The sequence below is a fragment of the Euprymna scolopes genome, chromosome 46 (genome assembly GCF_053919585.1).
Source record: "Euprymna scolopes isolate OS-2025 chromosome 46, ASM5391958v1, whole genome shotgun sequence".
Taxonomy (NCBI): Eukaryota; Metazoa; Mollusca; class Cephalopoda; order Sepiida; family Sepiolidae; genus Euprymna; species Euprymna scolopes.
Window position 1 is genome coordinate 189,265,875 of NC_136527.1, and position 13,728 is coordinate 189,279,602.

The 13,728-nt window shown below is 35.6% G+C and overlaps 1 protein-coding gene across 1 annotated transcript; it reads left to right on the forward strand.

The window, feature by feature from the left end:
* The first annotated feature begins 2,384 nt into the window (after positions 1–2,384).
* LOC145270302 (uncharacterized) lies at positions 2,385–3,220 on the forward strand. The gene has a single exon (XM_080125949.1). It carries the CDS (start codon positions 2,534–2,536, stop codon positions 3,218–3,220), a length of 687 nt encoding a protein of 228 aa, XP_079982075.1. The 5' UTR covers positions 2,385–2,533.
* Positions 3,221–13,728: the final 10,508 nt, after the last annotated feature.

A 13,728-nucleotide genomic window follows, 5' to 3' on the forward strand; every position in this document is an offset into this window, starting at 1 on the left:
ATATATGTAATAATTTTACTGTTATATAAATTATGAAAAACATGCTTAATAATGTTACTGTTATATAAATTAAGAAAAACATATATTTAATAATGTTACTCTTATATAAATTAAGAAAAATATAGATTTAATAATGTCACTATTATATAAATTAAGAAAAATATAGATTTAATAATGTCACTGTTATATAAATTAAGAAAAACATAGATTTAATAATGTTACTGTTATATAAATTAAGAAAAACATAGACTTAATAATGTTACTGTTATATAAATTAAGAAAAACATAGACTTAATAATGTTACTGTTATATAAATTAAGAAAAACATAGGCTTAATAATGTTACTGTTATATAAATTAAGAAAAACATAGGCTTAATAATGTTACTGTTATATAAATTAAGAAAAACATAGATTTAATAATGTTACTGTTATATAAATAAAGAAAAAACATAGACTTAATCAAAATTTTACTGTCATATAAATTAATAAAATATAGATTTAATAATAATTTGACTGTTATATGAATTTAGAAAGCACTACAAAATAATTTGTTAAATTGTAAATTGAAATAATGAGATTATTATTTAAAAAGCCAAACAGAATAGAACGGGGACTTCCTATTACTATTTTGTACTTTCACCTAACAATTAAATAAATATAAATACTATAAGTTTGAATTAAGCCTACAACTATTATCTAAATAATAAAACTGGGTTCGTAAACTGCAGAACTTCAGGAAAGGTTTGCTAATTATTTTAAATCTGATATATATATCAAATAAAAATCTTGATATTGAAAATATTCAAATTTTCAAAAACCATTATAAATCAGAAGGAAGGTAAAGAAAACCTTCAATATTCGACAAGGCGTACAAATAATTAGAAAATCGTAATATTGAATTATAATTAAAACCAATAATGATATCTACTTTGTTTTCATGTAGCAAACAAAAAATATATTGAAAATTAAGTTCTGAAAAATTGCTTAAGATTTCCAAAGATTTCAGAGAAAATGCCTCCCTTGTTACGACTTGAACTCTTCGGTTTCATTTATTTACTAAATCTCAATTTTCATTAATTGCACTCGAAACATACTTCCAATACTATTTAATTATATACCTTATCATTTTTCGTAATTGTTGAATATGTTCATTACTGTGACATGACCATAAAGTAGATACACTTGGTTTTACTTGAAAGCCTGCATTTTGACCAAATTTGTGATAATTTAGAATATTCATATCTCAATTATATGAATGTGTTTGTAGAAGACAAAAACGTGCCATACATTTATTGTAATTTAATCTCCTTATTACATTGTATAGTGTTACTAATATTAAAACATTAAACATGAAAACGAAGATAGTTAATGAAGTTTCAATGCATATGCTTATACGAGCTTTGTAAACGTCTAGGATATTGCCAGTTCAAAGTAATTTTCTAGCAGTGTTGAGAAAATCCACCTTTTTATATACGTCTTGGAAATGTTTCAAATTATTTGGAAATGAATTTGTTAATTATTTTATTTTCGTTTACATATTTTAAGATAGTTGAAACATTAGCTTGGAAACTATTCAATCATTTTTCATGTATCTTATATGATGTTAAAGTTAAATTGATTTAGACGTTTTGAGTTCAATCAAAAATCAAAAAATACTAATAAAAAAGACATTGACAACAACAAAAATAGAATATTAATATGTGAATGTAAATACTAAAAATAATGAACTTTATTTTTTACAGATGTTCCTGATTGAACGCTATTATTCAATTTTAATGGAGTATCCTCATCTTTAATAATTCAGCAGTTATTACTTTATTTTGTGAGAAAAGTTTTAATACTGGACATTACTATTTAGTGTATTATACTGAACATTAGTATTAAAAACATTTTGTGACACAGTGGTGAACAAAAAACACATTCCGAGGAGAATCTATGTTTGAAAAAAAAGGTGTGTAAAATTGAAATCCTAAAGAATATCAGATCACAAATAAAGGAAAAGCATGTGATATGTGAAAAGATAATATCTCTTTTATATAACTAAATAATATCTTGGAGAGAAATAACACAAAATAAAGGCTATATGTTTGTCAAATAGCATTTTAGAAAAAAAAATCTGATAAAAAATACGAAATAGTGAGTAGATGCTAGACATCTGTAGAGTGCACCTATGCTCAGCTTTAAATTGTAAGTAAAAAGAACTTTGCTAAATTTTTTTCTTGAAAGGATTGTGTAACACATAAATAATCACATTGAAACAAAAAACGATATCTTATTATTGTAAACTATAGCTCATAAATACTCACATGGAAAGCAAACTACGTTCTCGTAAAGTGTGTGGATATACTTTTCTCGAATAACATTTACTGATTCATATGAGAACAGACTGCCAAAAAGCCACATTCTTGTCAATTTTGTGACGTGTGGATATTCCTTTTCTCAGAAAGCAGTGTTAGTGGCATATGTGAACGCACACTGTAAAGTGTGTCGACTTTTTGGTTCATGAAACTCAGATTTTAGTGACAGGTGAGCATGCATACTAGAGAAAAATCACATTCTTGTGAGGTGTGTGGATATTCTTTTTTCCGAAAATCACATTTAGTAATACATATAAGAACGCACACTGGTGAAAAGCCATATTCTTGTGAAGTATGTGGATATTCTTGTTCTACAAAATCAAATTTAGTGACACATATGAGCACTCATACTGGGGAAAAGCCATATTCTTGTGAAGTCTGTGGATATTCTTTTTCCCGAAAATTACATTTAGTAACACATATAAGAAGTCACACTGGGGAAAAGCCATATTCTTGTGAAGTGTGTGGATATTCTTGTTCTACAAAATCAAATTTAGTAAAACATATGAGAACTCATACTGGCGAAAAGCAATATTCTTGTCGTGTTTGTGGATATTCTGCCTCTCAAAAACAACGTTTAGTGGAACATATAAGAAGTCACACTGGAGAAAAACCATATTCTTGTAAAGTGTGTGGATATTCTTTTTCTCAAAGATCACATTTAGTAAACCATATAAGAACGCACACTGGTGAAAAGCCATATTCTTGTGAAGTATGTGGATATTCTTTTTCCCAGAAACAAAATTTAGTAAGACATATGAGAACGCATACTGGTGAAAAGCCATATTCTTGTGAAGTATGTGGATATGCTTTTTCCCAGAAACAACATTTAGTAAAACATATGAGAACGCACACTGGATGACCTCAAGCTGTATGCCAGTTCTGATGCCGACTTAAATGAACTCTTGCAAGTCGTACATAACTTCTCCAGAGATATTAGCATGAAATTTGGACTGGACAAATGTGCCAAGTGCTCCATCAAATCTGGGAAGAAGATCGAAACTGAAAATATACAGCTTGATGAATATACCACCATAAAGGACCTAGAAGGGCAGGAAGGATACAAATACCTTGGCATAGAAGAGAATGATACCATCCAGCATGACAAGATGAGAAACAAAATTGGAAGTGAGTACATACGCCGAGTCAAGAAGATATGCAAAACAGAACTCACAGCCAGAAACAAAATAACTGCCATTAACCAACTAGCCATGCCAGTGGTAACATACAGTTTTGGTATTGTCGACTGGCCACAAAAAGACATAAATAGACTAGACACTAAGACACGTAAAATGCTGACAATGTATAAAGTAATATACAGAAACCAGTGTCTATCTAGAATGTATCTGCCCAGATGGAAAGGAGGTATATGGCTCTCGGAGATTGACCATCAACATCGTGCAACTATTGTGAGCACCGGACAATATCTGATGAGCTCTAAAAACCCAACTCTCAAGATGGTATACCAACATCAGGAATCAAGAGCCAGTAGAACAACATCCATCACAAAACTGGCCAAACATTTTGGGGAAGACTGTCTTACAAGTGAGACAGAAACAGAAAAGATACCTGCGACTGAAATAGCCAGAAAAAGTCGCCAGAAATACACTAAAGCTTTCCATGACAAGAAAGTTGAAGAATGGGCCAACCAACAACGGGCCAAGTATTTTCTGGACGAATATAACCAAGACTATATTGATAAGGAAGGGTCTATAAGCTGGCTAAAGGATGGATCGCTCCACTATGAACAGGAGAAGTTTATAATAGCTGCCCAAGATCAAGGCTTGATGACCAATGCGTTTAAAAAATGAGTGGTCTCAGCAAAGACAACAAATGCAGGTTCTGCCACACAGAAGTAGAGAGTGTGAGCAACCTGATTTCTAGCTGTAAGGTTCTGCTAGCGGACGGCTACTATACAATGCGACACAATGAAGTATGCAAATATCTCCACTGGACGATCTGCAATAAGTTAAATATCGAATGCAGTAAGAAGTCATGGGAACATATACCCGAAAGAACAGTCGGAAACAAGTCATATACCATCCACTATGACTATGCAATCCCTACAGCCACATACCTAGAAAACGGAGCTATAAAACCCGACATTGTAATATGGGACAAGAAGGAGAAGGAAGCAACCTTGGTGGAAGTTAGTGTCCCGAATGATGCTGGGTTAAACAGAGCTGAGAGGGAAAAGATTACTAAATACCAGGGTCTTATGTATGACATGAAAAGAAACTGGAACCTTAAGAAGATCTCTATCATTCCAGTAATTATAGGAGCAACCGGACTTATGAAAAAGAATTTTACAAACTATGTTACAAATATACCAGGTAAACCAAGTGCAAAGGGGATTCAAATAATTGCACTTAAAGGGACGGTTAGAATCTTAAAAAGATCTCTCGGTTGGAGTGTCTAAAATAGCAGGTGTATGTTTGCCATCTGGTAGGATGCCCCATCCCTGGCTTAAACAAAATAATAAGAAAAATTTAAAAATAGAGGGAAAAGCCGCATTCTTGTGAAGTGTGTGGACATTCTTGTTCCACAAAATCACATTTAGTGAGACATATGAGAAATCATACTGACTAAGCAAGCTCCTGAATAAAAATCAGAGCGCCTACAATTTGAGTCAGGGACGCCATCGAGATCCAAGCAAGAGAATAAACCATCTGCTCTTCATGGATGACCTTAAGCTGTATGCTAGCTCTGACACCAATCTGCACCACCTTCTGCAGGTAGTACACACATTCTCCAGTGACATCGGAATGAAGTTTGGCCTGGATAAATGTGCCAAATGTACACTCAGAGCTGGGAAGAAGACCCACACAGAAAATATGCAGCTTAATGAAAACATCGACATCAGGGATCTAGAAGAGCATGAGCCTTACAAGTACCTTGGCATTGAGGAAAACGAGAACATACAACATGCCAAGATGAGGGAGAAGATTAGTAAAGAATATGTACGTCGGGTGAGGAAAATATGCAAAACCCAGCTCACCAATAAAAATAAAATTACTGCCATAAACCAGTTTGCTATGCCAGTAATAACATACAGCTTTGGTATCATTGACTGGTCACAAAAATACATCAACCGGCTAGATGTAAAGACACGGAAGCTACTATCGCTTCATAAAATAATATATAGAAATCAGTGTCTACCAAGGCTGTATGTGCCCAGGGGAGAAGGAGGTCTGGGACTCTCAGAGATTAATCATCAACATAGGGCAACTATTGTGAGCACCGGTCAGTATCTGAGAAGCTCCCAGAATGACACCCTCTCAATAGTATATGAACACCAAGAGACAAGAGCCAGCAGAACAACATCAGTCACCCAGCTGGCCAAACATTTTGGTCAGAGTTGTCTCTCAGATGAGGACGAAACACCAAACAAGTGTGCCACAGAAATAGCAAGAAAGAGCCGGTAGAAATATACCGAGACCTTTCAACAGATGAACCTTAAAGAATGGAAACAACATCAGCGTGCAAAGTATTTTCTGGGGGAACTTTCTCGGGAATACATAGATAAAGAAGGTTCTTTGGACTGGCTCAAAAGAGGATCCCTCCACCACGATCAGGAAATGGCTGCCCAAGACCAGGGATTGATGACCAATGCATTCAAGAAGATGGCAGGGATCAGTAATGACAATAAATGCAGATTCTGCCACACAGAATTGGAAAGTGTTGGTCATCTGATATCAATTTGCAAAGTTCTTCTAGGGGACGGCTACTATACAGCGAGACATGATGGAGTATGCAAGTACCTCCACTGGATCACCTGTAAAAAATTAAACATCCAGTGTAGCAGCAAGTCCTGGGAACATCAACCTGAAAAAACAGTTGGAAATGATGTATATACCATACATTACGACCATGTAATCCCTACAGCGACCTACCTTGAAAATGCTGCTGTGAAACCTGACATAGTTATATGGAATAAGTCAAAGAGAGTTGCAACCTTGATTGAAGTGAGTGTTCCTAATGATGGCGGTCTTAACAGAGCTGAAAGAGAGAAACAGACCAAATACCAAGGTCTCATGTATGATATGAAAAGAAACTGGAACCTAAAGGAGATATCGCTCATACCAGTAATCATAGGTGCCACAGGACTTAGGTAGGACTTCAGGTTCTACTTCATAACTAATATTCCTGGTGAACCAAGTGCAAAAGAGATTCAGACAATTGCACTTAAGGGAACAGCGAGGATACTAAAAAGAGCTCTCGATTGGTTTCAATAAAAAAGCGGGGCAATGTTGGCAGCTGGTTTGGCTGCCCCATACCCGGCATTACAATCTTCAAAGGAAGAAAAAAACAAACTAAAAAGAACTCTCGGTTGGTTTCAATAAAAAAGAGGGGCAATGTTGGCAGCTGGTTTGGCTGCCCATACCCAGCATTACAATCTTCAAAGGAAGAAAAAAAATTGTTAAAAAGTAAAAGCAATATTCTTGTCACGTCTGTGAATATTCTGCCTCTCAAAAACAACGTTTAGTGGAACATATAAGAACTCACACTGGAGAAAAGCCATATTCTTGTGAAGTGTGTGGATATTCTTTTTCTCAACGATCACATTTAGTAACACATGAAAACGCACACTGTGCAGGTTCTGTAGCACTGAGGTTGAGAGTGTGGGCCACCTGATTTCTTGTCGCAATGTCCTACTTGGATATGGTTATTATACAGATCGCCATAACGGAGTGTGCAAATGCCTTCACTGGAAGATATGTAAGAAACTCAACATTAAGTGTAGTAAAAAATCCTGGGAACATATACCCGAACGGACAGTTGGGAATGACAACTACACTATTCACTATGACTACATAATCCCTACTGCTACATATTTAGAAAACGCAGCTGTTAAACCAGATATAGTGATTTGGGACAGAGCAAGCAAAAAAACGACCGTAATAGAGTTCAGTGTACCCAATGATACAGGGCTTAACAGAGCTGAGAGGGAAAAGATAACAAAGTATCAAGGACTTATGTATGATATGAAACGAAATTGGAAATTAAAAGACGTTTCAATTATACCAGTCATCATAGGAGCAACTGGGCTTATGAAAAAGAACTTTAAAAAGTACATAGAAAGCATACCCGGTGAACCAAGTGCAAGTGAAATACAAACGATTGCACTGAAAGGGACGGCTAGAATCCTGAAAAGATCTCTTGGTTGGACTCATTAAAATAAGGGCAAATGTCAGACATCTGGTTGGATGTCTCATCCCCTAGAAGAAAAAGTTTAAGAAAAATGAAAAAAAAGAGGGAAAAGTCACATACTTGTAAAGTGTGTGGATATTCTTGTTCTACAAAATCAGGCTTAGTGAGTCATATAAGAACTCACACTGGGGAAAAGCCACATTCATGTGAAGTGTGTGGACATTCTTGTTCCACAAAATCAGATTTAAAGAGACATATGACAACTCATACTGGCGAAAAGCCATATTCTTGCCACATCTGTGAATATTCTGCCTCTCAAAAACATCGTTTAATGGAACATATAAACATATATTCTTTTTCTAACAAATCAATCTTAGTGAGACATATTAGAACTCATATCGGGGATAATATGCAAAACTAACGCATCAAAGACAACATGGCAGAACAGCAACCTGGAGAGAGATTTTTTCATTTTTATCCTCGAAAAGCCTACATCGCTCCAGGCTAATTCGAACAACAGTAACGCTCACAGAATTCAACCACATCACATATGTAGCTGGACTCTTCATCGACAGAAACATTAACCCCCGAACATTGGATCACAATCCTCGAATAGGGCCCAGTCTCCAAACACACACCTCACTGTTTCAGCCAAATGTTTGAAAACTGGAAGACCAAGTTGCAAAAAATCTGCAGGAAGGAACTAAGCCAAATAAAGCAGTTCCTTGCAGATCCTTCGATACCGAGCTGACTTAAGACCACCATTATAAAACTGTGTACCAAATAACACTATCAGAACATTGATGAGTTGCATAATACAGCTAGGGAGTTGGAGAGGAAAATACCAGAACTTGCACAGAAAATTAAAAACCAGGAGAAAAAGATAAACTCCTAGAATTGAAACAGTTTAAAACAAACCAAAAGACGATTTACATGCAACTTATATAGGATACCATTACTGTAGATAGTCCACCTGCAGATAAAGACCTGGGGAAACTACTATTTGAAACAGAAGACAAATACAATAAAGAAGCCCAGCGCATTGAAGATATTATTAACAAAACCAAGCCTCAGATGCCTGAACCAGTCATAAGTCCTGGTACGTTAAAAAGAAAACTGGCACAATTATCCAACTACAAAGCACCTGGCATCGACAGTGTCCAAAATTTTGGCCGTAACAAGTGATTGCAGTTAATCACTACTATTGTGACAAAGAGGACACAGCCTCATACCTAAGACCAAAATGACACATCTCCCAAATAAATACAGGTCGACATGCCGTCTAAAAACAACCTACAAGCTTTTCACTGGTCTGGTAACCGACGATATATATATATATATATATATATATATATATATGACCACCTTTCTTCTGGGACCTACCTTGAAAAAGAGCAGACAGGGGCACAGAAGAAAATGTTTCGATACCAAATGCCAGCTATTGCTCTACAAGACCATCTTAGAAGACTATATGTAGAAGCAAAACACCTGAGCATTGTACAGGCATTGATCGATTACCAGAAGGAATTTGACAGCTTCGGTGCTTTTAGTCATGCAAGATCCAACCAATAATTAAACAAACACTGGCTGCTTACTTTAACATGTGGAAAACCACAATATCATTAAGTCATAATGAAGGAAAGACAATGATTCCTGAAGTAAAAATCACGAGAGGAATATTCCAAGGTGAAAGCTTTTCGCCCTTGTTCTTCTGTATGGCAATATTTCCACTTGACAAGCTTCTGAATAACAATCCGAGCGCCTACAATTTGAGTCAGGGACGCCATCAAGATCCAAGTAAGAGAGTAAACAATCTGCTCTTCATTTTATTCTAAAACTGTATGTCAGATATGACAGGGATTTGCATCAGTTTCTGCAGGTAGTCCACACCATTTCCAATGATATGGGAATGAACTTTGGTCTGGATGAATGTGGCAAGTGTACACTTAGAGCTGGAAAGAAAATATGAAAACATCGACATCATAATATAATTACCTTGGCATTGAAGAAAACGGGAACGTACAGCATCTCAAAATGAGGGAGAAGATTAGTAAAGAATCTGTACGTCGTGCGAGGAAGGTATGCAAAACATAGCTCAGCAATAAAATAAAATAACTGCCATCAACCAGCTTGCTACATCAGTAATAGCATACACCTTTGGTATCATTGACTGGGTACAAAAATACATCAACAAGCTAGATGTGTAAGACACTGAAGCCACTAACGCTTCATTAAATAATATATAGAAATCAGTGTTTACCAAGATTGTATTTTCCCCAGTTGAGAAGGAGGATTTGGGCTGTCGGCGATTCACCATCAACATAGGGAAACTATTGTGAGAAGCTTCCAGAACCACATCCTATTGAGAATAGTATGCGTACACAAGAGCCAGCAGAACAACATTAGTCACCCAACTGGCCAAGCATCTTGGTCAGGGCTGTTTCACAGATGAGGATGAAGCACCAAGATGCCTGCCACATAAATAATAAGAAGAGCCGGCAGAAATATACAGAGACCTTCGAAAGGATGAACCTTACGGAATGGGACCAACACCAGCCTGCAAAGTATTTTTGGTGGGCACTCTCTCAGAGATACATAGACAAAGAAGGTTCCTTGGACTGGCTCAAGAGGGGAGCCCTCCACCACGATCAAGGAAGGTTAATAATGACTAGTTCAAATCAGGGAGTAATGATTAATGCATTCAAGAATATTGCAGGTATTAGTAATGACAATAAATGCAGGCTCTGCCATACAACATTAGAAAGTGTGAATCACCTGATATCGAATTGCATGAATTTGGGGGGACGGCTACTATAAATCGAGACATGGAGTATGTAAGTACCTCCACCGGACCATCTGTAAAAAATAAAACATCCAGTGTTACAACAAGTCCTGGGAATAGTAACCTGAAAGAACAGTCGAAAATGATTTATATACATACATTACGACCATGTAATCTCTACAGCCACCAACCTTGAAAATACTGCTGTCAAACCTGACTTAGTTATATGGAATAAGTCAGAGATAGTGGCAACAATTATTATAGGTGCCATAGGGCTTACGAAGAAGAATCTGAAGTCCTACTTAACAAATATTCCTAGTGAACCAAGTGCAAATAAGATCCAGACAATTGTACTTAAGGGAACAACAAGGATACTAAAAAGAGCTCTCGGTTAGTTTCAATAAAAAGCAAGGAAATGTTGGCAACTAGACTGGATATCCTATACCTAGCATTACAATCTTCAAAGAAAGAAAATGAAAAAAGGGAAAAGCCACGTTCTTTTCAACTGTGTAGATATTCTGCCTCCCGAAAATCATGTTTACTAAGACATATGATAAACATTATACCATCTGTGATATGAGCAACTGTCCTAGTGAAACTGAACCTTACGAAATACTTGGCAGTAATCCATGGAAGACCAAGCTCTAATGAAATACAAATTGCAGTCATAAAGGGAGCATCTATTCTGGAAAGATCCTTCGGATATAAATTCAAATCGTAATGTAATCAAGTGTTAGCTCCGGGAGGACGCCCCTGGATCTCGAAAGTAAAATAAAAAAAGGGAAAGCACACTAGATCTTGTTTTTCTAGAAAATCATCTTTATATTTATTAGAACTAACACTGGAGAAAAGCCACATTTTTGTCAAGTATGTGAATATTCTTGTTCTCAAAGATCAAATTTAGTGGTCCATACGAGAACTCTATGAGGAGCTTAACCAGAGTATGTAGACAGGGATGCTTCACTCCAATGGCTCAAGAGCAGAAGACTTCAATTGAAGAAGAAAGACGCATTGCACCCAGTAAAGATCAGGGGATACCCAAAATTGGTTTAAAAATGGCTGACCTGCAAGGAAATGGCCAATGTAGGTTCTGACGTTCGACGATTGAGAGCCCTACCCATTTAATATCTGCATGCCCAATCTTTACATTGCCCGTCACAACTGTAAATACCTCCACTGGAAAATCTGTGGAAAGATGCAACTTGACGAATCTACACACATCTGTGAATAAGAACAACCACCGATAATATCAAACGGAAAAGTGACCGTGTTCTATGACAGACATACAGGCAGGCAGATACATAGAAGACAAGATTATCAAAGAAAAATTGTAATATTGAACAAGTCCGAAAGAACTGCAGTGATTATCGATGTCACTATCCCAAATGGCTTTGGCTTTAATAGACCTGAACGAGAAAAGATAATAAACTATCAGGATTTAAAAATGGTCTAAATAAATGGTCCCTACAAAAAATATACATACAGGCTGTGATGGGAGCAACTGACCTAATAAAAAAGAAACTTCAGAATCAATTAGAAGCAATCTCCGGAAGACCTAGCTGTAACAGATTGAAGATAACAGCCATAAAGGAACACGAACTAAACATTATCAAGGTTGTGATAAGAGCGACTCGCCTAATAAAACATGCTAAGAATACTTGGAAACAATTGGTGAAAGCTGTAATAAAATACAATTGGCCACCATCGTTTAAATATGCAAACTCCCTAATAAATATGCACACTGTAATGAAATCAGATATAAGCTCCATAATAATAATAATAATAATAATAATAATAATAGAGCCACTTGATCTTGTAAAACTAATTGAAGTAAATAAAAAAATCAAACATTACGTGGCAAATATATCTGAATCAAGTTGTATTTAAAAGGAATTTTTGAAATGTCTCAGTTGTATAAATGTATAAGTTAAGAGGTTAATGCTCGCTATCTGAGAGGTTGCCTTATACCATCTAGACAAAAATGATAGGAAATATTAAATGAAAATACACAAGACCTCAAGTAGATATTGACTTAAATATAATAAATCAAATCTAAATATAAGACCCAGGAACAACACTTTAAATGTTGATCCAGTATGACAAGATCCCTGCGTAGAATTCCTCATTGGTTTACGAAGCTAGCATCATTCTATGGAAAATAGCGTTTTCCTCATCATTTTGTTGATTCGTAAGATACGCTAACATGGCTAATTATTGGTGACACAAATTAATTCCCCATAACAGTGAGAATATTGCCTAACAAGCACAAACGAATATTCTGTCTTACTACAATATAAACGTTCTTTACTCAATGGTTGCATAGAATAATAATGTATGAATTATATTTAAAAAAAACAATCAGAATAAATTGTTTTTGCAATAACAATCAATTGTTGATCAAGAAGTGTAGAAACTCTGAACAACGCTCCGGTGGTTCTATGAAGAAATTTTATTTTCCACCTTCTGTCTTTCCTTCTCTCTCCCTCCCCCTCTTTACCTCCCCTTTTTTTTCTTGGTGTATCTTGTGCTGCTACTGCTTGTTATATCACGTGTTTAATGCGTGCCTTTTGATTGATAAAATGAGATTGTGCGCCATTTTGTGGGAAGTTTTAAACACGAGAAAGAGAAATCGGCTAGCAATCCCGCGTCAAGAGAAAAGACGTTAAAAATCCCAAGTTTAAACAAGAGACACCAGTGATTTGTTTTTTTTTTTCTTCAATCGGGATTTGTCAAGGAATACGACACAGAATTAGTCAGAAAAGACTATTTAAAAAAGCAGTTGTAAACGAAATTACAATGACATCTTCACCGAAGAAGAAAGACATATTTTAAGGCCTAGAATTTGTCTTGTAAAAAAAAAGAATACTAACTCCAGCGAGGCGTTAGAAATCACGTCAAAAGGAAACAAGAAATATTCTATAGAAATACGTTACACCACAGAAGATTTGGATAATTTTCCTGGATTACAGAACCAAGAGGATTGAAATTTTCTCGAATGAATATTTAAGTTAATGGCGCAAAGAAGGTAATTTACATAACCCTCTTTTAAAAAGATTAAGTGTTAACATGTTTTATTTAACTTCTTTAACTACACCTATATTCGTATCCCTACAATCCCTTACAATATTATTAATGGAGTTCAGACCTTGTTATTGTTAAAACTGAATATACCTTTCTTTCCCTATTTACGTTCCATGTATTAAAAAGTTTATCGTGGTATTCTTTCGTTTTTTTTCTTGTTGTGCAATGGGATAACCTTCATTGGGCGTCATGATAAAATTCCCGTTATCTACTGAGTTGCGCAAGAATCACCGTTATTCGAACCCGAAATCGATCACGTACAAAGATGAGAGAGATATGTAAATTGTGGTAGTGTTGCGATTAAAAGTCTGCATATGAGGGTGGAGTTTTTCTTGCGGGAGCGACGGAATGTAATT

What these genes read in the sequence shown, in the direction of transcription:
- LOC145270302 (XM_080125949.1), top strand. Translation starts at nt 2,534, where the DNA reads ATGCATACTAGAGAAAAATCACATTCTTGTGAGGTGTGTGGATATTCT.